This window comes from Parasteatoda tepidariorum, chromosome 12, assembly GCF_982258835.1.
Source record: "Parasteatoda tepidariorum strain Cologne lab strain chromosome 12, Ptep-v5.0, whole genome shotgun sequence".
Classification (NCBI taxonomy): domain Eukaryota; kingdom Metazoa; phylum Arthropoda; class Arachnida; order Araneae; family Theridiidae; genus Parasteatoda; species Parasteatoda tepidariorum.
Window position 1 is genome coordinate 27,877,252 of NC_141766.1, and position 27,548 is coordinate 27,904,799.

Sequence of the window (27,548 nt, forward strand, 5' to 3'; positions counted from 1 at the left end):
AACGCATATTGATATATGTGCTTAATTTTTGTAAGAATAGTGGTGATCAAAATCATTTAAAAATTAAATTTATAAAAAAAAAATAGTATATATTTACTACCACTTTAAATATGAAAATAAAATCTTCCGGAAAATCCGGAAGAGTTGGCAGGTATGGAGTTATGTGGTCTTGCTGATCCTATTAGGTACTTATTTGATTAAAAAACTTCATTTGCTTAAATATACAGATTGGTTATAACAGTCGAGATGTTCTTAAGAATGGGAGTCCATTTTCAAGAATTGACAAACGTGAATAAGAAGGAGCAAATTTGATTTGGAGGTATAAAATATAAAGTTGGTAACAAAAAATGGAAAGTAAAAAGGAAAAACAAAATCTTAGTTTCTCACCACCTCTCCATAGCACGTGGAAATGCATTTTACTCTGTTTTGCCTCTCTCAGCCACAGTAGTTTTTCTTGTTCCGTTTTTTCATCTTTATTTTCATTCACTCTTGGTCACCGAGGTTTTTCGAGTTTTTTTTCATGAATTAATCTTCCAATTTTCGTTGGCAACGTAGCGTTTTATATTTCAAATCCCTTTTACTTCTTCTCATTCTAGTCCAACAAGTCTTGGAAATAGAACTTGATAATCTTTAACCCTTTGGGGACGGGTGATTCAGAAATGCATTCGTACAAAATCAGAATCAAGTTGTAATTAAATAAAAAGCGGTAACTTAAATGCAGTCGTTGCTAATTTGACAGACTTACTTTGTTTTTACTTTAATTATTGTAAGTTTAATCATATATATTATCAATGTTAATTCAAGGTACATATAACTAAATAGTTTTATTTTGAACAAAGTAATGGTGAATTAAATAAATCAAACAATTATAACTCCGCCCACAAATGAACTGCTAAAGAAATACTTTGATTGCCAGTTTTATATTTTTACCCTGATTGATACGGTTTTATGCTGTCACGTATTTGTGACAGTTGGCGCGAAAGTGTTAATGCAATCGTATTTATGCAACATCTCACTTTATTTCAAGAAAGATATTTAGCAATTAGAAATATAATTAATATACTCTAATATATAATTCGATAATATAACAGATTTGCTCATAACCATTAGAGTTTTTTTTTATAATTAAGAAATATCAACATATGTTTTTCTTGTAATTAGAGAGTCAGAAAAGAACATATGAAAGAAGCACCTGGGTCCCATCTGTGCCAAAGGGTTAAGATGGTCATTTGAGTTGCAATATTTAGACTAAATTTGTTTAGTATTTAGACTATATATTACAATATTTAGGTCAAATTTAATTTTTTTTGTCAGAGCTTAAACACGACCGCACATGAATATATTATTTTTTGCGTATAGTGTTAGTCAAAATAGCTTAACTGTAATTTATTTAAAATCATTTCGCTGGCATTTATTAATTCAAGAACAAATTAGAAAGGCTTATATTTTGCTTGTCTTTCCAAAATATAGAGGAATACGCAATTATGATGCAAGTTAACTGTTCAAAAAACGGTTTCAGCATTAAAAACGTAAAACGTGATTACTGAGAGTGATTTAAAAACGTGATTAATGCAGCTACAACTATGAAGTACTCATTTAATAGGTACAGTCAGCAAAAATAGTAACGGATCATCCTTATAACTTTTGAATAAATAATGCAAATTTTGCTAAAATAATGCAAAAGATAGTCACGCTTACTTCATCTTAACTTTCCTTCAGCCTATTAAAATGTGTTTTTTTTTTTAGGAGTATAGCGTCAACGCAAGTCTTGCGTCATTTGCGGCAATGTGTTTAGCAGGATTTCGGAGTGTTGCTTTCTGTAAATTTGTTTCTACTTGTGTCAAAAATTAGTACAATCATTTTTTTTTGTGCCAAATAATCATTCGTCTTTGTAGAACCCTATTTTAATCGTCAAAATTCTACGGAATTTGGTTTCAGGGCATAATTTTGCATGCTGAATCGAATTCAATACAAAAATGTGAGTTGTTTTTAGGGTTATTCCACTATGGTTATAGTTATCTAATACACATAGTTTAACACGTTGAATACCACGCCAATTTTACATGGCTTGCCCATCTGGCCAAACGGTAAATAACTACTACCTAAATTTACAAATATTGGACAGATTTTGCTTGTTTTTTAAAAGGTTTAGCATGATTTATCTGAAAAAAGTGGTGAATTATGTAAGCCTATGAATTGTTTAGAAATAGTGGTGGATAAAAATATACTAAATTGAATTTATTAAACCGAGAATCACAATTAATAAACTACCACTTAAAAATATTTATTCGCTGTCCGGAGCAAGTTGGCATCTCTGTGCATATAAATAAAACTATTTTTGTGCATTCTATGCTACATTAATTTTACAAGCTATTTTAGTAACGATAATAATACATACCTGCCAACTCTTCCGGATTTTCCGGAAGATTTTATTTTCATATTTAAAGTGGTTGTAATTATATACTATTTTTTCCTTTATAAACTACATTTTTAAATGATTTTGATCACCACTATTCTTACAAAAATTAAGCACATACATTAATATGCGTTACTATCATGGTTGTCAACTTAAGTTTTCTCAAATACAGCGTATTTGTTTGCTTAAAATTGAAGTTTTTATTCCATTTTAATACCACTGGGAAAAATGATAATGGAAGGGATTAAAAGTTGGCAGGTATGATAATATAAAAAAATTAAAAATTCACTCGAATTACGTGTTTCTAATAATCTTGGCTTCGCCGGTCACCGGTGACCCCCGTGGATCTACGAACAAACTCAGTGCCAGTCGCCGGTGACCCCCATGGCATTCAGATTCTATTGAGATATTGCCATAACATTTTAAAGAAGGAAAATCCAACAAAACGTGCAAAAGTTATAAAAGTGGTCCTTTTACTTGGCCCACTGCAGATTACTTCTTGTCAAAATAAGCACATTTTAGGTTTAAAAAAACCTTATAAAATTTTAACCATTTGCTGGATTGACTTGATTACAGATTATGGTTTTATTTGATTCTGCTTAGAAAAACATAGGAAACGATGCTTAGGTGCAAAATTGTAATTTTTGTACATAAAACCTTCCCTACTTTCTAACTATTCGTCTGATCGTCTCGATATCAGTTTAATGAAAAATATCAGTTTAATGAAGGAAGCAAGGCTTCAATTAAATAAAATTCACTTCTCCCCCCAGATCAACCTCATTTTCCTCAAAAAAGGGGAAAGCGTACACAAGAGAGTAGGCGAGTGTTCAATCATCATTTATAATAACATAAAAAAACCTTTTTATGGAATAATTTTGGCATTAATTTTTTTAAAGAAAAAATTCAATTTCAGTGAACAGGCCGGGATAGCCTGGTCGGTAGGGCGCTGGGCCCATATCCAAAAGGTCGTGGGTTCGATCCTCGTCGGCCGAAGACTTCCCGTGTAGTAAATGGTGACTGATGCACGTTAAATCTGTCGAGTCTCAAAGTCCTCCATGTTCCCATAACAAATCAACACCTCTGGGGGTACTGATCCAGGAGTTTCCTTGTCTTCTGGATTGGTTCAAAATTACAAGGCTACGGAGTTGAACATTAGTAGTCGTAAACCCATGAAATTGGGTCGGCTGTTCAACGACGGTTATAAAATAAAATAAAATTTCAGTGAACAGAGCCGTGGTGGATCAATGGATAGAGCAATCGCCTTCATATGACGTGAACTGGGTTCGAATCCCAGCGATGGCTGGTCAATATGAATTCCGCACCCGGTTTGCAACGACCACAGCGCTGACGCAAAATATCCTCTGTGGTAGACGGATAATAGGTGCCCTTGTCGTCAGGTTAACCGTGGGAGGTTTTAGTGGTTCTTCTCTCCATGTAACGCAAACGTGGCAATAAAATGATAAAATAATGCAAAAGTAAATGCAAAAAAATAAATAAATAAAACTTTTACCGAACTGTAGTTACTAATTTTAATAGTTACCAAAATTTCCTTACATAGTTAATACATAGTTACTGAAATTTCTTTATTCTCTTTCCTTCGACAAAAAAAAACTTACAGTGTTGGATACTATACAATGGGTTATCTATAATACATTGACTATAGCTGATGGTATTTTTTGTTCTCTCTATAATAAAAATCAAGTTAATCGAAGAAGAATAAAAAAAATATATCGTTCTTAGTTTATGAAGATTTGCAAAAAACTTGAATCATATACATCCCAGAAACGTGCTTACACTCCATTGGTACTTATCAGCTAATTGAGCGTAATTGTGACGTCAGGCTCAAATACTTCCTTCACTGGAGTCGTTCAGAGAGATAAGTATATTTTAGTTAAACCAGCCGCTTTGTGTAAACAAAGGTATTAGTGTATGAAAGTAGCACAAAATTTCTTCTTTTTCTTATTCGCAAGATAGTTTTATCAAACAATCAAACATAATATTCCTCAGATAAGGATTCTGAAAGTCACCTTAGAAACAAATGCTATCACATGCTACTCCCCCAAAACGGAAGAACAGAAATTGTTCAATAGATTAGATAAGTCATTAATTTTGTTATAAAAGTGAATAAATAGTTTAAAGGACGCTCAGCATTTTTTAAGCTTCCTCAAGGTTTCTAACATTTGTTAAATTTCTTTTTTTAACATGGGTAAAACAGTTGTAGGTTACTGGGATGTTCGCGGTCTTGCTGAACCTATTAGGTACCTGTTACATTACAAAAATGTGCCGTTTGAGGATAAGAGATATCAACTTGAGGAAAGAGATGTTTGGGAAAAGGAAAAGTTTACTCTTGGACTAGATTTTCCAAATTTACCTTATTACTTTGATGATAAAGTGAAGTTAACCCAAAGTGTTACCATTTTGAGGTACTTAGCCAAAAAATACGATTTTGGTGGAAAAACAGAAGAAGAAAAACTCCGAGTTTCATTGGCTGAGCAACAGATTATTGATTTTCGTACTGCTTTTTTTAGAGTTGTATATGGTCCAAACTATGAAGAAAATAAAAAAGAGTATCTATCAAAAGTACCACATTCATTGAAGTTTATTGCAGCTTTTCTTGGAGACAGGAAGTTCTTAGGGGGAGACAACTTATCATACGTAGATTTCATGGCTTATGATACTTTTGATTACAATGTTCTGCTTTGTAAGACCGTTTTAGATGAATTCCCTACTTTAAAAGCCTACATCGAGCGCATTAGAAACCTTCCAGAATTGCAAGCATATCTCAAGTCTTCAACTTACGTAAGATGGCCATTTGCAGCTCCATTCGCCAATTTTGGTGGTAAGGGTAAAATACCAGAATAACAAATGAGAACAAGAACTTGTAGAAAAATTAGGGTAAAATTATGCAGCTTTGACATTTTAATAAACATTATAATTTTGTTTTGGCATCGCTTATGTTTTCAAAAGTAAATGTTAATAAAACAATCAAAAGCAAATGTTTTCCTTTTTTCACTGAGTTGGAGTAGTAGTTTAGAATTTAGAAAGTTTCTGGTCATGCAAGAAGTTTCATCAAAAGGTAAGTCAAAAGAATTTAAAAAATTTTTATGCTTGTATTTACGGGATTTGTATTAAAATATTTTATTGTAGATTTATACAGAAAACTAGCGTAAAGAAAATTTATTTTTCTTTATTTTATTTTATTTTCCTGGACAGAATTATGTTTAACACTTTCACGCCGGGGTGACCCACCGGTGGGTCACGCTAGATTGTCTCATCTTGGCAGCGCACCGGAGTAAAAACTAGTAACAAATAAATTTAATTTTTTAGTTTTTTTTCGGGAATAATAAAATCCATAACTACCAATTGTTTTCAACAGATGCAATTCTGATATTGAATTGCTTCTTCGCCGTGATAAATTTCCTTACAGTAAATTGTTATTGTTGAGAATAAATTAACTCCTCTCGAATATTATCTATTATTGAAATAGTTCTTCTACCAGTATTTTCTCTTTTCCCGTACCAGTATTTTCATTTTTCCCGGCGTGAACGTGTTAATATATAATTCCGATATTATGATATAACAGATTTGCTCATATCCATTAGACTTTTTTATATAATTAAGAAATATCAACATATGTTTTTCTTGTAATTGGAGAGTCAGAAAAGAACATATGAAAGAAACATCTGGATCCCATCTGTGTCAAAGGGTTAAGATGGTCATTTGATTTGCAATATTTAGACTAAATTTGTTTAGTATTTAGACTAAATATTATAATATTTAGGTCAAATTTAATTTTTTTTGTCAGAGCTTAAACACGACCTCACATGAATATATTATTTTTTGCGTATAGTGTTAGTCAAATTAGCTTAACTGTAATTTATTTAAAATCATTTCGCTGACATTTATTAATTCAAGAACTAATTAGAAAGGCTTATATTTTGCTTGTCTTTCAGAAATATAGAGGAATAAGCAATTAGGATCCAAGTTAACTGTTCAAAAAACGGTTTCTGCCTTAAAAGCGTAAAACGAGACTACTGAGAGTGAATTAAAAACGTGATTAATGCTACAACTATGAAGTACTCATCATTTAATAGGTACAGTCAGCAAAAATAGAAACGGATCATCCATATAACTTTTGAATAAATAATGCAAATTTTGCTAAAATAATGCAAAATATAGCCACGCTTACTTCATCTTAACTTTCCTTCAGCCTATTAAAATGTGTTCTTTTTAGGAGTATAGCGGCAATGCAAGTCTTGCGTCATTTGCGGCAATGTGTTTAGCAGGATTTCGGAGTGTTGCTTTCTGTAAATCAGTTTCTACTTGCGGCAATAAAATGCTAAAACAATGCAAAAATAAAATCAAAGAAGAAAAATTTTCTGAACTATAGTTACTTCCAAAATTACTGTAGTCGTTTTTTTTTTTTTTTCAAAAAAAAGTAATAAATTTGCTGTGTTTTGTACTCTGGCCTGAAAGCGAGACGGAAAAGAGAAAATACTGGTAGAAGAACTATTTCAATATTAGATAATTTTCGGGAGGAGTTAATCTATTCTGAACAAAAAACAGTTCACTGTAATAAGTTTTTTCTCGGCAAAGAAGCAATTCAATATAAAAATTGTATTCGGTAAAAAGAATTGGTAGTTATGTATTTTTATTATGCCTGAAAATAAGCTAAAAAATGATTTTTATTTGTTACCAGTTTTTACACTTTTCTGTCTTGATATATATATGGGCTTTCTGCCCTGTGGGTACTATACTATGGGTTATTTTTACAGACCTGCCAACTTTTAATCCCTTCCGTTATCATTTTTCCCAGTGGTATTAAAATGGAATTAAAACTTCAATTTTAAGCAAACAAATACGTTGTATTTGAAAAAAATTAAGTTGACAACCATGATAGTAACGCATATTAATATATAAGCTTAATTTTTGTAAGAATATTGGTGGTCAAAATCATTTAAAAATTAAATTTATAAAAGAAAAAATAGTATATATTTATTACCACTTTAAATATGAAAATAAAATCTCCCACAAAATAAGGGAGAGTTGGCACGTATGTTTATAGTACATTGACTATAGCTGATGGTATTTTTTTAACTCTCTATAATAAAAATCAAGTTAATCGAAGAAAAAAGAAAAAAATATATCATTTTTAGTTTATGAAGATTTACAGAAAACTTGACTCATATACATCCCAGGCACGTGCTTACACTCAATTGGCACTTATCAGCTGATTGAGCGTAATTGTGACGTCAGGTTTAAATATTTCCTTCACTGGAGTCGTTCAGAGAGATAAGTACACTTCAGTTAAACCAGCCGCTTTGTGTAAACAAGGCATTAGTGTATGAAAGTAGCACAAAAATTCTTCGTTTTCTTATTCGCAAGATAGTTTTATCAAACAATCAAACATAATATTCCTCAGATAAAGATTCTGAAAGTCACCTTAGAAACAAATGCTATCAAAAGTTACTCCCCCGAAACGGAAGAACAGAAATTGTTCAACAGATTAGATAAGTCATTAATTTTGTTATAAAAGTGAATAAACAGTTTGAAAGACGCTCAGCATTTTTAAATCTTCCTCAAGGTTTCTAAGATTTGTTAAATTTGTTTTTTTAGCATGGGTAAAATAGTTGTAGGTTACTGGGATGTTCGCGGTCTTGCTGAACCTATTAGGTACCTGTTACATTACAAAAATGTGCCGTTTGAAGATAAGAGATACCAACTTGAGGAAAGAGATGTTTGGGAAAAGGAAAAGTTTACTCTCGGACTAGATTTTCCAAATTTACCTTATTACTTTGATGATAAAGTGAAGTTAACCCAAAGTGTTACCATTTTGAGGTACTTAGCCAAAAAATACGATTTTGGTGGAAAAACAGAAGAAGAAAAACTCCGAGTTTCATTGGCTGAGCAACAGATTATTGATTTTCGTACGGCTTTTTATAAAGTTGTATATGGTCCAAACTATGAAGAAGCTAAACAAGAGTATCTGTCAAAAGTACCACATTCATTGAAGTTTATTGCAGCTTTTCTTGGAGACAGGAAGTTCTTAGGGGGAGACAACTTATCATACGTAGATTTCATGGCTTATGATACTTTTGATTACAATGTTCTGCTTTGTAAGACCGTTTTAGATGAATTCCCTACTTTAAAAGCCTACATCGAGCGCATTAGGAACCTTCCAGAATTGCAAGCATATCTCAAGTCTTCAACTTACGTAAGATGGCCATTTGCAGCTCCATTCGCCAATTTTGGTGGTAAGGGTAAAATACCAGAATAACAAATGAGAACAAGAACTTTTAGAAAAATTAGGGTAAAATTATGCAGCTCTGACATTTTGATAAACATTACAATTTTGTTTTGGTTCGCTTATGTTTTCAAAAAATAAATGTTAATAAAACAATCAAAAGCAAATGTTTTCCCTTTTTCACTGAGTTGGAGTAGTAGTTTAGAATTTAGAAAGTTTTTGGTCATGCAAGAAGTTTCATCAAAAGGTAAGTCAAAAGAATTTAAAAAATTTTATGCTTGTATTTACGGGATTTTTATTAAAATATTTTATTGTGGATTTATATTGAAAACTAGTGTAAAAAATTTTTGTTTTTCATAATTTTATTTTATTTTCCTCTACAGAATTATGTTTAATACACTTTATTCGAAAAAATATTGAACAAAAAGTTACTTTTTCCATCGTATATTGTAAAAGCACCGTTTTTAAATTCTAGTTCAATAATTTTGTTTCTGTAAAAAAATCGCATTTGTTCTCTCAACATATGCATGAATCCTTTAAAAATCAATCCATAATTCCTCAAAGCATTAATTACTAGCAAATGCATACCTGCCAACTTATATGCATTTGGCGTAAAATTTTATTTTTATATTTGAAGTGGTAGTAAATATATACTAGTTTTTTCTTTTATAAACTTATTTTTTAAATGATTTTGATCACCACTATTCTTAAAAAAAACAAGCATATACATTAATATATGTTACTATCATGGTTGTCAGCTTAAAATTTTTAAATACAACTTATTTTTTTGCTTATAATTGAAATTTTAATTCTATTTTACTACCACTGGGAAATATCATAATGGAAGGAATCGAAAGTTGGCAGGTTTGCAAATGTTATAATCAGCTTGAAAATAAAGAAAAAAGTTTAAATTTCAGCAATTGTCACGTATTGTAGTTGACAGCGGAGCTAGAATGAATATGGGGCTAGTGCATACCTACCAACTCTTCCGGATTTTCCGGAAGATTTTATTTTCATATTTAAAGTGGTAGTAAATATATACTATTTTTTCTTTTATAAACTCAACTTTTTAATGATTTTAATCACCACTATTCTTGCAAAAATTAAGCAGATATATTAATATGCGTTACTATCATGATTGGTAACTCAAGTTTTCTCAAATACAACGTATTTGTTTGCCTAAAATTGAAGTTTTAATTCCATTTTAATGCCACTGGGAAAAATGATAATGGAAGAGATTAAAAGTTGGCAGGTATGGGCTAGTGCATACCTGCCAACTCTTCCGGATTTTCCGGAAGATTTTATTTTCATATTTAAAGTGGTAGCAATACTCAGGTTATTCCAATTAACTTTTTGAATTATAATGATAATTATAAATGAGTTTGACCACCACTACATATAAATAATTACAATAAATATAGGAAAGCATAATAATCCTTGCGCAAGCGAATTTCAACGGGATCAAAATATAAATATATTTTTGAGTCAGATTGTTTTTCGTTTATTGTTTTACAACCACTTTGAAAATCCATTCTCGGAAAGAGGGAAAGTTAGCAGGTATGGGCTAGTGCACACAAAAGGAAATATTTCTGTTATTTATACTTGTCACTTAAAACTTCTCTGCTTATTTTAACAAATAGGCAAATTTGTGTTGTACTTTCATTAGTAACAAAACAAAGCAATTTATTATTAATTAGAAGAGCTAAAAACTGCATTTTTTTTATGAGGGAAAAGTTTGCTTTTTAATTTCGATTACAGACTTCTTTATTGATCGTTAACTTGAGGAAATATTATGTTATAAAGAAATATGCATATTACATATTTTGCCACAAATGAGCTTGAGCAGAGTTTCTATGGTTATCTAAAGAATTTAACAGTGGTAGTAAATTCACTTTAATGCCAGTAGCATACCTGCCAACTTTCACTCTCTCCGAGAATGGATTTTCAGAGTGGTTGTAAAACAATAAACGAAAAACAATCTGACTAAAAAATATATTTATATTTTGATCCGTTGAAATTCGCTTGCGCAAGGATTATTATGCTTTTATATATTTATTATAATTATTTATATGTAGTGGTGGTCAAACTCATTTATAATTATCATTATAATTCAAAAAGTTATTTGGAATAACCTGAGTATTACTACCACTTTAAATATGGAAATAAAATCTTCCGGAAAATCCGGAAGAGTTGGCAGGTATGCAGTAGAATTTAGCGTTCAGAGATTTTCCAGCTCTCACAAACAGATATATTTTTTTTAGAAAGTATTATTTAACAGTGATTATTACAAATATATTGAATGCATTCGTCTCACATTCGTTGCCACTATTATATTTTGCCTATAAGCCATACCCTTTTTTCTTTATTTTGTTTCAATTTTATTATTTTTTGCACAGTGATTAATTTTTAAAAAAACTAATGGTTAACGCAACTTTTGTTTTCTACTTTACACAACACAACTTTTGTTTTTTCACACTGTACGATTCTATGTAAAATCTTAATTGTCAGGTGATACTATACAGCTTTATTGTTTTTACACGGCTGAAACCGATTTGCACTTGTTAACGTTCGTCTATCAATTGGTAAACATTGTAATGCAATACGTTAAAAATTAATACAAATAGGAAGTATATGAAAAATCTCCTAAATAAAAATCCATTACATGTATGTTTAAATATAGAAGTACCGCTTATAAACTCGTGCAAAGCATGCAATTATTAAGAAAGCTACAGTACGTCTAATAATTTGGCCTAATTATTATAATATATTAATATAATACCTGACGTAATAAATATTCTATATTTATATAATATATCGTCTAATTTATCAAATATTCGAATTTGTATCATACATTGTCTAATTTAACCAATTGATACTCGAATGTAAACAAGTGCAAACTGGTTTCAGTTGCGTGATAACTATAAAGCTGTGTAGTATCTCCGGATAATCAGGAATTTACATAGAATCTTAGAGTACGTCTAATAATTTGGCCTAATTATTATAATACACTAATATAATACCAGACATAATAAATATTCTATATTTATATAATATATCGTCTAATTTATTTAATCGTCGAATTTGTATCATATATCGTCTAATTTAACCAATTGATACTCGAATGTAAACAAGTGCAAACTGGTTTCAGTTGCGTGATAACTATAAAGCTGTGTAGTATCTCCGGATAATCAGGAATTTACATAGAATCTTAGAGTACGTCTAATAATTTGGCCTAATTATTATAATACACTAATATAATACCAGACATAATAAATATTCTATATTTATATAATATATCGTCTAATTTATTTAATCGTCGAATTTGTATCATATATCGTCTAATTTAACCAATTGATACTCGAATGTAAACAAGTGCAAACTGGTTTCAGTTGCGTGATAACTATAAAGCTGTGTAGTATCTCCGGATAATCAGGAATTTACATAGAATCTTAGAGTACGTCTAATAATTTGGCCTAATTATTATAATACACTAATATAATACCAGACATAATAAATATTCTATATTTATATAATATATCGTCTAATTTATTTAATCGTCGAATTTGTATCATATATCGTCTAATTTAACCAATTGATACTCGAATGTAAACAAGTGCAAACTGGTTTCAGTTGCGTGATAACTATAAAGCTGTGTAGTATCTCCGGATAATCAGGAATTTACATAGAATCTTAGAGTACGTCTAATAATTTGGCCTAATTATTATAATACACTAATATAATACCAGACATAATAAATATTCTATATTTATATAATATATCGTCTAATTTATTTAATCGTCGAATTTGTATCATATATCGTCTAATTTAACCAATTGATACTCGAATGTAAACAAGTGCAAACTGGTTTCAGTTGCGTGATAACTATAAAGCTGTGTAGTATCTCCGGATAATCAGGAATTTACATAGAATCTTAGAGTACGTCTAATAATTTGGCCTAATTATTATAATACACTAATATAATACCAGACATAATAAATATTCTATATTTATATAATATATCGTCTAATTTATTTAATCGTCGAATTTGTATCATATATCGTCTAATTTAACCAATTGATACTCGAATGTAAACAAGTGCAAACTGGTTTCAGTTGCGTGATAACTATAAAGCTGTGTAGTATCTCCGGATAATCAGGAATTTACATAGAATCTTAGAGTACGTCTAATAATTTGGCCTAATTATTATAATACACTAATATAATACCAGACATAATAAATATTCTATATTTATATAATATATCGTCTAATTTATTTAATCGTCGAATTTGTATCATATATCGTCTAATTTAACCAATTGATACTCGAATGTAAACAAGTGCAAACTGGTTTCAGTTGCGTGATAACTATAAAGCTGTGTAGTATCTCCGGATAATCAGGAATTTACATAGAATCTTAGAGTACGTCTAATAATTTGGCCTAATTATTATAATACACTAATATAATACCAGACATAATAAATATTCTATATTTATATAATATATCGTCTAATTTATTTAATCGTCGAATTTGTATCATATATCGTCTAATTTAACCAATTGATACTCGAATGTAAACAAGTGCAAACTGGTATCAGTTGCGTGATAACTATAAAGCTGTGTAGTATCTCCGGATAATCAGGAATTTACATAGAATCTTAGAGTACGTCTAATAATTTGGCCTAATTATTATAATACACTAATATAATACCAGACATAATAAATATTCTATATTTATATAATATATCGTCTAATTTATTTAATCGTCGAATTTGTATCATATATCGTCTAATTTAACCAATTGATACACGAATGTAAACAAGTGCAAACAGGTTTCAGTTGCGTAATTACAGAGAAGCTGTGTAGTATCTCCTGATAATTAAGAATTTACATAGAATCTTAGAGTACGTCTAATAATTTGGCCTAATTATTATAATACACTAATATAATACCAGACATAATAAATATTCTATATTTATATAATATATCGTCTAATTTATTTAATCGTCGAATTTGTATCATATATCGTCTAATTTAACCAATTGATACTCGAATGTAAACAAGTGCAAACTGGTTTCAGTTGCGTGATAACTATAAAGCTGTGTAGTATCTCCGGATAATCAGGAATTTACATAGAATCTTAGAGTACGTCTAATAATTTGGCCTAATTATTATAATACACTAATATAATACCAGACATAATAAATATTCTATATTTATATAATATATCGTCTAATTTATTTAATCGTCGAATTTGTATCATATATCGTCTAATTTAACCAATTGATACTCGAATGTAAACAAGTGCAAACTGGTTTCAGTTGCGTGATAACTATAAAGCTGTGTAGTATCTCCGGATAATCAGGAATTTACATAGAATCTTAGAGTACGTCTAATAATTTGGCCTAATTATTATAATACACTAATATAATACCAGACATAATAAATATTCTATATTTATATAATATATCGTCTAATTTATTTAATCGTCGAATTTGTATCATATATCGTCTAATTTAACCAATTGATACTCGAATGTAAACAAGTGCAAACTGGTTTCAGTTGCGTGATAACTATAAAGCTGTGTAGTATCTCCGGATAATCAGGAATTTACATAGAATCTTAGAGTACGTCTAATAATTTGGCCTAATTATTATAATACACTAATATAATACCAGACATAATAAATATTCTATATTTATATAATATATCGTCTAATTTATTTAATCGTCGAATTTGTATCATATATCGTCTAATTTAACCAATTGATACTCGAATGTAAACAAGTGCAAACTGGTTTCAGTTGCGTGATAACTATAAAGCTGTGTAGTATCTCCGGATAATCAGGAATTTACATAGAATCTTAGAGTACGTCTAATAATTTGGCCTAATTATTATAATACACTAATATAATACCAGACATAATAAATATTCTATATTTATATAATATATCGTCTAATTTATTTAATCGTCGAATTTGTATCATATATCGTCTAATTTAACCAATTGATACTCGAATGTAAACAAGTGCAAACTGGTTTCAGTTGCGTGATAACTATAAAGCTGTGTAGTATCTCCGGATAATCAGGAATTTACATAGAATCTTAGAGTACGTCTAATAATTTGGCCTAATTATTATAATACACTAATATAATACCAGACATAATAAATATTCTATATTTATATAATATATCGTCTAATTTATTTAATCGTCGAATTTGTATCATATATCGTCTAATTTAACCAATTGATACTCGAATGTAAACAAGTGCAAACTGGTTTCAGTTGCGTGATAACTATAAAGCTGTGTAGTATCTCCGGATAATCAGGAATTTACATAGAATCTTAGAGTACGTCTAATAATTTGGCCTAATTATTATAATACACTAATATAATACCAGACATAATAAATATTCTATATTTATATAATATATCGTCTAATTTATTTAATCGTCGAATTTGTATCATATATCGTCTAATTTAACCAATTGATACTCGAATGTAAACAAGTGCAAACTGGTTTCAGTTGCGTGATAACTATAAAGCTGTGTAGTATCTCCGGATAATCAGGAATTTACATAGAATCTTAGAGTACGTCTAATAATTTGGCCTAATTATTATAATACACTAATATAATACCAGACATAATAAATATTCTATATTTATATAATATATCGTCTAATTTATTTAATCGTCGAATTTGTATCATATATCGTCTAATTTAACCAATTGATACTCGAATGTAAACAAGTGCAAACTGGTTTCAGTTGCGTGATAACTATAAAGCTGTGTAGTATCTCCGGATAATCAGGAATTTACATAGAATCTTAGAGTACGTCTAATAATTTGGCCTAATTATTATAATACACTAATATAATACCAGACATAATAAATATTCTATATTTATATAATATATCGTCTAATTTATTTAATCGTCGAATTTGTATCATATATCGTCTAATTTAACCAATTGATACTCGAATGTAAACAAGTGCAAACTGGTTTCAGTTGCGTGATAACTATAAAGCTGTGTAGTATCTCCGGATAATCAGGAATTTACATAGAATCTTAGAGTACGTCTAATAATTTGGCCTAATTATTATAATACACTAATATAATACCAGACATAATAAATATTCTATATTTATATAATATATCGTCTAATTTATTTAATCGTCGAATTTGTATCATATATCGTCTAATTTAACCAATTGATACTCGAATGTAAACAAGTGCAAACTGGTTTCAGTTGCGTGATAACTATAAAGCTGTGTAGTATCTCCGGATAATCAGGAATTTACATAGAATCTTAGAGTACGTCTAATAATTTGGCCTAATTATTATAATACACTAATATAATACCAGACATAATAAATATTCTATATTTATATAATATATCGTCTAATTTATTTAATCGTCGAATTTGTATCATATATCGTCTAATTTAACCAATTGATACTCGAATGTAAACAAGTGCAAACTGGTTTCAGTTGCGTGATAACTATAAAGCTGTGTAGTATCTCCGGATAATCAGGAATTTACATAGAATCTTAGAGTACGTCTAATAATTTGGCCTAATTATTATAATACACTAATATAATACCAGACATAATAAATATTCTATATTTATATAATATATCGTCTAATTTATTTAATCGTCGAATTTGTATCATATATCGTCTAATTTAACCAATTGATACTCGAATGTAAACAAGTGCAAACTGGTTTCAGTTGCGTGATAACTATAAAGCTGTGTAGTATCTCCGGATAATCAGGAATTTACATAGAATCTTAGAGTACGTCTAATAATTTGGCCTAATTATTATAATACACTAATATAATACCAGACATAATAAATATTCTATATTTATATAATATATCGTCTAATTTATTTAATCGTCGAATTTGTATCATATATCGTCTAATTTAACCAATTGATACTCGAATGTAAACAAGTGCAAACTGGTTTCAGTTGCGTGATAACTATAAAGCTGTGTAGTATCTCCGGATAATCAGGAATTTACATAGAATCTTAGAGTACGTCTAATAATTTGGCCTAATTATTATAATACACTAATATAATACCAGACATAATAAATATTCTATATTTATATAATATATCGTCTAATTTATTTAATCGTCGAATTTGTATCATATATCGTCTAATTTAACCAATTGATACTCGAATGTAAACAAGTGCAAACTGGTTTCAGTTGCGTGATAACTATAAAGCTGTGTAGTATCTCCGGATAATCAGGAATTTACATAGAATCTTAGAGTACGTCTAATAATTTGGCCTAATTATTATAATACACTAATATAATACCAGACATAATAAATATTCTATATTTATATAATATATCGTCTAATTTATTTAATCGTCGAATTTGTATCATATATCGTCTAATTTAACCAATTGATACACGAATGTAAACAAGTGCAAACAGGTTTCAGTTGCGTAATTACAGAGAAGCTGTGTAGTATCTCCTGATAATTAAGAATTTACATAGAATCTTAGAGTACGTCTAATAATTTGGCCTAATTATTATAATATGCTAATATAATACCTGACATAATAAATATTCTATATTTATATAATATATTGTCTAATTTATTAAATCGTCGAATTTATATCATACATCGTCTAATTTAACCAATTGATACACGAATGTAAACAAGTGCAAACAGGTTTCAGTTGCGTAATAGCAGTAAAGCTGTGTAGTATCCTGATAACTAAGAATTCACTTAGAATCTTGAGTACGTCTAATAATTTGGCCTAATTATTATAATATACTAATATAATGCCTGACGTAATAAATATTCCATATTTATATAATATATTGTCTAATTTATTAAATCGTCGAATTTATAACATACATCGTCTAATTTAACCAATTGATACACGAATGTAAACAAGTGCAAACAAGTTTCGGTTGCGTAATTACAAAGAAGCTGTGTACTATCTCCTGATAATTAAGAATTTACATAGAATCTTAGAGTACGTCTAATAATTTGGCCTAATTACTATAATATACTAATATAATACCTGATATAATAAATATTCTATGTTTATGTAATATATCGTCTAGTTTATCAAATCGTCGAATTTTTATCATACATCGTCTAATTTAACCAATTGATAGACGAATGTAAACAAGTGCAAACAGGTTTCAGTTGAGTAATAACAATAAAGCTGTGTAGTATCTCCTAATAATTAAGAATTTACATAAAATCTTAGAGTACGTCTAACAATTTGGTCAGAGACTGTATATGTATACATATATAGATAGATGATAGAAAAGACAACTGCAAACTTTTTAAAAAAATTTATTTTACATGAAATTGTTTAGGGCCTTCATTTTAACGATATGCTAAAAATTTATTTTAGAAAAGATTTTCTCAAGGTGTGTAATACAATGCCCAATAAATTGAGCACTGGCTAATAAAAACACATGGAAATAATACTCTGGATGCATAGTCAATGTTATCTGGTGTAATTTTGTCAAGAATTCTCGCCCAAAACGCCACTTTTTTTAATTTCTTATTCGTTATTGTATTACGATAAAAACGGAGTTCTCTTGGATATATCTGCAAAAGATATAAAAGAGTTATTAAATTTGCTATTTATTAACAACAGTTATATAAAATACAATAAATTATCATGCAATTTACAAAATTAAAATAAACTAAATAATGTAACAAATAGATGCACAAATTCAAGAACAGCATTCCATGCCCCAGTTTTAATTCTTTAGTTTTAAAGAAAAAGTCAGTAAATACAATATTATTTCGAAGTTTAACCCTTTGACTACGAATTTTAAAAAATGATTTTTTTGTCCCGTTTATTATTCAAAAGGGACAAAATAGGTCACAAATAAGTCAAATTTTGTATTTGGGATTTTTCTGACTGGCGGTTATCAATTTAGAGGCTGGGACATAGATGTCCTGGCCGTACTTAATGGTGGGATACATATGTCCCATCTGAAGTGATCGACTTACTACAAGCACATCTATCATTTATTATATGGACTTTTTTTCACATGGTATGATACAGGGTGAAGCAATCTTTGCATAACCCGACATTACACATTGGACAACTCATATTTGTTCTTTTTTCTATGTTCATTTGAGCAAATATGAATAAAATATGAATGAGCATAACAATCTCAATGAAGAATACGAGTTAGATATATCTGTCCCAATGAAGAATACTAGTGGGATATATCTGTCCCAGCGCAAAATCACAACGCTATTTCATGCAAGAAACTCTTCAGCGCCATCTAGGGGATATTTAACACATAAAACACGTATACTTGGTTCGACTCTACGACTGGGACATATTACAATGAGTTTCTAAGTGCTTTTCACCCAATTAGTAATTTTTAAACATTTGTTGGGACAAATGAGTCCCGTTAGTAGTTAAAGGGTTAAATCAAATTATTTAATCGTTTAGTCCTATTAAAAGGATAGTTCATTTTATTAAAAAGGAAAAAAAGTTGTTTCACAATGCCTATTATTTCATTATTAGGATATAATTATCAGAAGTAAAATAGTTCTCGTTATCATTACATATTAATAATACAAATTTTAATATTAGCTCAATTATTTTAATATTAGCATTATTATTTAATATTATATTTAATTTTATATTAAGGAGTAGTGTTTTTTTAAAGTTTTAGTGGTGGATAACAGAAAGAAATATCTACTTGGCATAACAAAATGACTACATTCTGGGAAATTTTTAAAAAGTGGAGTTTAAACTTTTAATGAGCTTAATGTCAAATTTATTGTCTTTAATTTCACGTCAATGTTAGGATATAAGTAGGTCATTTGTAACACACATGTTTAATTTACAAATATGTTTGACCAATATATTCTTCGATATTTTTCTACCAGTTTTTAAATTTCCCTGGAATACGTGCTAACTTTTTTGATATAGGTGTTTTTAAAATATATACAGCTTTTTTGGATGGGTGTACTCATTCTCATACTCATATGTGTTGGTTATCTTAGCATCAGCCCCGCTAGAGACTCCAACTAATTCATCTGAGTGGAAATAAATAATAAATCGCCGAAGCGCAACTGAAAGGTGAAAGTTGGGGTTCAGTATCTTTTACTGAGAGAAAATTAAAATGAAGTAGTGAGATTGAACAAACAAGTTTGAGAGAGAGAGAGAAGAGGTTTTGTGGCAGACTGCCTCGCCTCCCTTCGAGGTATTACCCCGAGCTCCACAGGTGCACAGTAGCCACATAGCCCCAGGGAAAAGGGGAAATACATAATAAATGCGCAAAATTATTTACAAGTATTTACAGCTATTTACAAAATTTACGGGACAAAACTCCGTCGGATAGGAAAAAGGCGGTTGCCGGGCTATATTTTATGTTGTCTTTGATGAGCTCAAAATCAAAATTTTTGAAGTAATTGCACGTATGACAAGAGAGTGCATCTCTGAAGAAACTTGCACATAGTTCAGCTATGTGCTCATCTATTTTGTTGATTTTTAACTCTCGTCTTAGATCTTTCATTCTCATGGATCTGGGGGCTCCTGTGATATATCTGAGGAATTTATTTTGAGTAATCTCCAGTTTCTTTTTTTGACTAACAGTGGTTGTGCTCCATGCAGGGGCTGCGTAGCTGATGATCGGTCGAATACATTGGAGGTATAGGGTTCGTTTTGTTTTGAGTGATAGTTTTGAATTATAGTTTAATATTGGTTTCAGAGATCTATAGGCTCCTTGCGCTTTGCTAAGAATATTTTCAATATGGGTATTCCAGTTTAAAGAACTAGTAAGAGTGACGCCTAGGTAGGTGGCCTTTCGAACTAGTGGTATTGCATCATTGAAAAGAGTAATATTTGGATAAATGACTTTCTTTTTACTTGATTTCCTAATAATTAGTAGTGAAGATTTAGTGGTGTTGATGGCTACCTTCCATTTTGTGCACCAGGCTTTTGGATGGGTGTTTGGATACCCTCCAACTACTACCGGTTTAGAAACTATATTTTAGTGGTAGTAAAGATAATGTAATAATAATTTATAAGACTATATTTACAAGAGTTTTGTCTACCACTATATACAAATATTTCTAACACCTATACAAAAGTTCAGACAGCGAATTCTTATGTTATAATTTTATAATTATGTAACTTGTTCTGAAAAAATTTTTTAGTTCAGTATCTCCGGAAAAATATTACGCAAAAAACTCAAATGTTAGAGGGTGCACATGCATCAATGAGTTAAAAGCTATTTTTTAGAATTCTTTTGCACTAATCCAATTTGATTGTATACAAAAAAGTATACATGTTTAAAGTATACAATGTTTGTTACAAAAAAGTATACAGTTGTAATGTATCCATAAGGAAAAAAATAAATAATAAAAAAAAACAATGTTAAGGAACAGTTGAAGAATACGTAGATTACACAGAGGAACAAATGTTTTCTTATATTTATACAAATATTTGTGTGTGAGGATTTTAAATTTGAAATTAATTTAAATTAATTCCCATAGCAACAGATTTTTTTTAAAAGGACACGTATTTTATTATTCCCGAAAAAACGCTAAAAATGAAATTTGTTTGTTACCAGTTTTTATTCTTTTCCGTCTTGATATATACAGAGATGCGTTAAAATAACTAAAAAACCGAACACGTCAAAATAACTAAATACAACGGTAATTACAAAGTAAATTTTGCAAATATTTGACTATTTTTGCTTGCTTATTAAGAAGTATAACATGACATAAGTACTATAAAGTGGTGAATTATATAAGCCTACGAATTATTTAGAAATAGAGGTGGATAAAAATCTACTGAATTGAATTTATTAAACCAAGAATCACATTTGATAAACTACCAGTTTAAAATAATATTTGCTGTCCGGAGCAAGTTGGCATCTCTGTATATTTTTTCTGTATTTCAGCCCTGCCACCAACCTGTTCATCTGATGAATGTTAACATGTGCTATCAAATCACTTCAAGAAAAAAATCTTAAGCAGGTTGTTATTAATTACTGCACTTATGCAGTATATATATATATAAATGTTTTGCCCTTTAATAAATAGTGGTAGTCACGGAGAATTCAGAGATGCCAACTTGCTCCGGACGGCAAATATATATTTTAAAGTGGTAGTCTATCAATTGTGATTTTTGGTTTAATAAATTCAATTTAGTAGATTTTTATCCACCACTAATTCTAAATAATTCGTAGGCTTATATAATTCACCACTTTATAGTACTTATGTCATACTGTACCATACCTGCCAACTCTTCCGGATTTTCCGGAAGATTTTATTTTCATATTTAAAGTGGTAGTAATTATATACTATTTTTCTTTTATAATCTTAATTTTTAAATGATATTGATCACCACTATTCTTACAAAAATTAAGCACATATATTAATATGTGTTACTGTCATGGTTGTCAACTTAAGTTTTCTCAAATACAACGTATTTGTTTGCTTAAAATCGAAGTTTAAATTCCATTTTAATACCACTGGGAAAAATAGTAATGGAAGGGATTAAAAGTTGGCAGGTATGCTGTACCTTTTAAAAAACAAACAAAAATGGTCAACTATTTGCAAACTATTCTTTGTTGTTATTTACCGTTTTTTTTAATTATTTTGGTGCGTCCGGAGTAGTTGGCATCTCTGAGAATTTACTAATCTCGAGAGAAAGTAGAAATGGAACGTTCTTATTACCATTTTTTCCTCTTTTTCGGATCAATAGCAGTTCCTGGTCTGCCGACTACAATGCGTTTTAGAAAATATTTCATAGAGTAGTAGACATGTAAAAACCAAAACTTTCAGATTTTTCTGTAATTTTGACATTATTTTAAAATCCTAACCACGAGTAAGCTGGAACAAATTGGCGTTGCACATGACCATTTAAATCATTTATGTGCAGTGGTGTGAAAAATAAGTTTGATTGAATAAAAAATAATATATCGAACTATATATTTAAATTTTTAAAACCTTAAACTTAGCTACCACTAGAATAAACTTTTACGAAAGGAATAGAAAGATGGCAGCCCTGCAGTTCTGATGTAGTCGTGCGTGGCTAGAGGTGGTTCTTAACCCCTTGGGGACGGGTGATTCAGAAAAGCATTCGTACAAAATCAGAATCAAGTTGTAATTAAGTAAAAAACAGTAACTTAAATGTAGTCGTTGCTAATTTTACAGACTTACTTTGCTTTTACTTTAATTATTGTTAGTTTAATCATATATATAATCGATGTTAATTCAAAGTATAATTAAATAGTTTTGTTTTGAACAAAGTAATGGTGAATAAAATAAATCAAACAATTATAACTCCGCCCACAAATAAACTGCTAAAGAATTACTTTAATTACCAGTTTTATCTTTTTACCCTGATTGATACGGTTTTCTGCTGGCACGTATTTGTGACAGTCGGCGCGAAATGGTTAATTATGAACTGCTCATAAGTTTATGAGAAGCGCCTCTGGCGGCGTATAATGTTATTTCTTAAGAACCGTAGCTTGGAGAGAGAAATAAATTGCTGATTTGATGTCAGCACTACGAGAGTATAAGATCTGTTAAGAAATTTCCTGCGACGAAAAACAAACAACAGAAAAAAAATTGTTCCCTAGTGTCTTTTTTTGTATATATATATATATATATATATATATATATATATATATATATATATATATATATATATATATATATTTGTGTGTGTGTGCGTGTTTGTGTGTGTAACTGTCGTTGAATAGCCGACACAATTTTGGGTTTACGACTACTAATATTCAACTCCGTAACCTTGTAATTTTGTACCCAATCCAGAAGAAAAGGGAACTCCTGGATCAAGTATTGGGAGAAATTTGTCTTCGATGAGGACTTTTTAAGGGAACTAATCTGCATTTGCGTTACATGAAAAGGAACAACACGAAAGCCTTCCACGGTTTGTCTGACTGCAAAAATACTCTAATCCATGAATCGTCTACCAATGAGAATATTTCGCGGGATATTTTTTGTCACATATATTTTGTTTCGAAATCAAACAGTTGTTACATTTCTTTAACAAAATCAGTAGCTCACTAAAGAAACTCTCCATTTAATTTACATGCAAACCATCAACCACGTTTATTATAAAGGCACTTTTTCCATTAGAGCAAAATAAGAGTCATATAGGTAAACGGTTAATTCAGTATCAGTTTTTATTTATGAGAGCCTCAAATATTTGAGGGTGTGCAAATGTGTACCAGCCTCACTCGAAAATGCTTAAATTATTTTAAATGACTAGCATTTTAAATTTCTTAAAGCATAATACCTTATTTATTGTCTTGACTTGCTCACTTACAGCTGCTGCTTTAATTTTAGAGACAGATTTTTGCCTTGTGTGCAAAGCTATAACAGTTGCATATTCCAACAGGCTAACAAAAACAAATCCTATGCAAGCAGACAACCATATATTAAGTGCTACTATGTACGATACATTTGGTAGTGAAGCTTGATATTGTTTTGTGACAATTGTCAGAAGACTGGTGACACCTAAGGTAACTCTAGCTGGAACAGCATCTGGTGGTATCCAAAACGACAGCATGGACATGAATACTATAAGGCAAGTTGGGACATACACATTTGTTATGTAATATCCAGATCTTCTGGTCATTGTGACTGATCCTTTCAAACAAGAAAAATGGGCATCTAAAATGAAATTGAAGGAATTATTGCAAGACACTGAAAAATCGTATTTTTAATGTTTTTATAATCATTGAAAAAATAAAAACAGTTGAAAAAGTTTCGAGAAAACAAAAGTCAAAAGCATCGAGTCAAATGCCCCTGACCTAGTAGTGATATGTTAAAATGATTGATTGATTTGCTTGACATTTAATCTATATTGAGGATACACTGCTCAAAACAGTTAAATTATATTGAAATTGTGGGTTGATCTTGAACCTGGAGAATTGTTTGAATGATTGATGCATTATCGACAGGCGTAGTAGGTTATATTAGATAAAAATGACATTTGTTTGACACAAAAAAATGCGTTTTATTGGGCATTTGGGAACAAAAGGAAAAAAAACACAATTTGTGCATATGAGAAAAGTAGATAAAAAAGGGTGCTTCATTAAAAAAATCGTTTTCAGTAGGGGGTATGGTTTCCCCGGACAGCTAGCAACGTTGAACAGCTTGGAGGCATCGAGTCAATGAGGTAATTAATGATTGGCTGAGGTATTTTGTCCCACTCCTCCAGAAGAGCTCATTCCAGTTTTGTTTGGAGAGTTTGTGGGGGTGGTAGACTGCCAGCAGTTCGTCAATGTCCCAAACATGCTCGATTGGGTTCATGTCCAAAGAACGCGCTGACCAATCCATTCGTATGATTCCTCCCTCCAAAAGGAAATCATTGATCAAGTTAGCACAATGTGGCTTGCAGTTGGTGTCCATTAACATGAAGTCATCTCCAATTGCTGCAGCTAAAGGGACTACTATAAGCTTCAGGACCTCATCTCTATATCGGCGACCTGTCAGACCTCCATTTCCAATGATATGGAGAGCCAATGGAGATGCCAGTGGAGTATATCAATGGGGATGCCGACATAGACTGCAACTCCCCCACTTCCAAATCTTACACATTCGTGCACGAACGCAGGATTTTTTCTAATAGTACGTTCCTTCTAGATAAAAATACGTCTATTATCAGAATGAGCAGAAAAAACCAGAGAAAAATAATATTGCGCTATTCATTTCTCCTCCAGTTCACATGCTCTGTTGCCCACTCCCTGCACGGCGGTGCTTTGCTGCAGACACTATTGATCGGTGAGCATACAGACCTACAGCGTGAAGGCGGTTTCGGCCAGTTTGTATCAAAACTGTGGTGCCAGTAGTTGTTGATGAAGAGTGGCATTCATAATTCAGTGTCTCCAGGTTGTTAGAATTAAATAACGGTCTTCATTGGGTGTTGTAGCGCGTCTGCGTCCTTGCTTTGATCTTCGGCCTGTATTTCCAGTCACCAAAATGCGGTTCCAGATCCAGGAAATCACACTTTGTGAAATGGCTTCTGCTATTTCGGCTTGTGTTTGAACCCTCTCTAACAGCCAACAACTCTCTAAGCTTTTTGCTAGGTAAAATGAATTCGTTGAGACATCGCACTCATCGAAACAGTGCGCTTAATGAATGTCGATCATTCTTTTCCATTTTGTCTTACATTAAGTTGAAAGTCAAATAAAATTCACTGCCGATAAAGCGTCGTATTCGATATTACTTTTGATATTCTTTTTCTATTTGTAAGTATCACTAAAAGGAGAATAAGAAAATTATGAATTTTTTTTCCACATATAAGTATCACTAAAAGGAGAATAAGGAAATTATGGAATATTTTTTTCTACATATAAATATCACTAAAAGGAGAATAAAAAAATTATGAATTTTTTTTTCTACACATAAGTATCACTAAAAGGAAAATATTAAGAAAATTGCGGAATATTTTTTCTACATATAATTATCTCTAAAAGGAGAATAAGAAAATTAAGGAATATTTTTTCTACATATAAGTATCACTAAAAGGAGGATAAGAAAATCATAGAATATTACTTTTTTTACATTCACCACTTGTAACATTAATAATTTCAAATTGTGGAAGAACTATGTGCTCTCCTTGCGTGATATTGTTGTTTTCATCCCATAAAAGTTTCAATTCATCTTCTGTATGTGCCACTAGAAAGAGAACAATATTAAATGTGTCAAACTATGAGTTCATCAAGATTTTCTGAAATCTAATATTTTTAAGCGAACTGAAAGTAATAATTCTATAACAGAAAGAAGACATTTTATTGTTAAACTCAGAATTAAGTAGTGAATAATTTCCTGTTTTAGCCATTGCTTCAACATTTATAAAAAAGAGAATATCAAACTTAAATGATGTATGTTTCATTAAATGTATTACATCGGCCTAAAATTTTTGTTCAAGGGAGTGCCAGTAAAAGAAAACAAAACGCTTTTTTGTCTAGAATTAGTAGTAAATAATTGAGCTACATCAAATACAAAGGTTTTTAAATACGTGATTATGTTGACCAAATATACGTTTATTATCGTCTATTTAATATTGCAATTTTGTAACCACTGAGACATTTCTAATGACGTACATTCCATAAAGTTCCATGAGTTCATTAAAGATTAAAGAAGAAAAAAACGGAGCCCCTGCATTATGCCTGCTAATTTTTGTTCTTTCAGGGGATGTTCTTTTCCAGTGGTCGTAAAAGGATAATTAAGTTACAATTGTAGCCCAGCAGTGTTTTTATATTTTACTAAAGCTAAAGCCCTGGCTTGTCAACTGCTACGCTTTTTGCAAAATATTTTATAGATTAGTAGAGATTTAAAAACCAAAGCTTTCAGAAGTTTCGGTAATTTTGCCAACGGTAATTTTCTTTATTGGTAATTCGGTAATTTTGTTTTTTGCTGGAAAAAAGTGGCGATGACTTGATGACTTGAATTTTTAAATAATTTATCTGTAGTGGTTTGGAAAATAAGTTTTAATGAATAAAAAATAATACATTAAAATGTAAGCGTAGCTACCACTAGAATAAACTTTTACGAAAAGCGTAGAAAGTTGGCAGACCTGAAAGCATACTATCGTATTGAATTCCATACTTTTCAATATTTGAGTTTAGAGTGAAATATATTTGACTCATTCCAAGTTAAACCAACCAAAATAAAAAAATCTCATTGCCGTCAAGTCAAAGACTTTCATGAAAAATTTTTATAAAAAAGTTCTCAATAAGATAGTTCTTGCTAAAATAATTGTTGAACTAAAGCTATAATTAGGTAGCCATATTGAATATGATTCAAAAAGTTCTCAATAAGATAGTTCTTGCTAAAATAATTGTTGAACTAAAGCTATAATTAGGTAGCCATATTGAATATGATTCAAAAAGTTCTC

At 30.3% G+C, this 27,548-nt stretch overlaps 3 protein-coding genes across 3 annotated transcripts in view; 2 read left to right on the forward strand and 1 right to left on the reverse strand.

The window, feature by feature from the left end:
- The first annotated feature begins 4,429 nt into the window (after positions 1-4,429).
- LOC122268890 (glutathione S-transferase class-mu 26 kDa isozyme 47) lies at positions 4,430-5,412 on the forward strand. Its single transcript, XM_043039742.3, has one exon. It carries the CDS (start codon positions 4,619-4,621, stop codon positions 5,276-5,278), a length of 660 nt encoding a protein of 219 aa, XP_042895676.2. The 5' UTR covers positions 4,430-4,618; the 3' UTR covers positions 5,279-5,412.
- A 2,217-nt stretch (positions 5,413-7,629) lies between these two features.
- LOC107443773 (glutathione S-transferase class-mu 26 kDa isozyme 47) lies at positions 7,630-8,827 on the forward strand. The gene has a single exon (XM_016057741.5). The coding sequence runs from the start codon at positions 8,034-8,036 to the stop codon at positions 8,691-8,693; it is 660 nt and encodes a 219-aa protein (XP_015913227.2). The 5' UTR covers positions 7,630-8,033; the 3' UTR covers positions 8,694-8,827.
- Positions 8,828-17,967: 9,140 nt separating this feature from the next.
- Positions 17,968-27,548, reverse strand: part of LOC107443772 (glutamate-gated chloride channel-like) — a 94,595-nt gene continuing 85,014 nt past the window's right edge. The window contains exons 6-8 of the mRNA XM_043039848.3: positions 26,204-26,326; positions 23,940-24,316; positions 17,968-18,244 (exon numbers count right to left, since the gene is read on the reverse strand). Of these exons, the coding sequence (XP_042895782.2) occupies positions 18,056-18,244; positions 23,940-24,316; positions 26,204-26,326 (689 nt within the window). The 3' untranslated portion in view covers positions 17,968-18,055. The remainder of the gene's footprint in view (positions 18,245-23,939; positions 24,317-26,203; positions 26,327-27,548) is intronic.

Coding starts and splice junctions, on each gene's coding strand:
- LOC122268890 (XM_043039742.3), top strand. CDS start 4,619: ATGGGTAAAACAGTTGTAGGTTACTGGGATGTTCGCGGTCTTGCTGAA.
- LOC107443773 (XM_016057741.5), top strand. CDS start 8,034: ATGGGTAAAATAGTTGTAGGTTACTGGGATGTTCGCGGTCTTGCTGAA.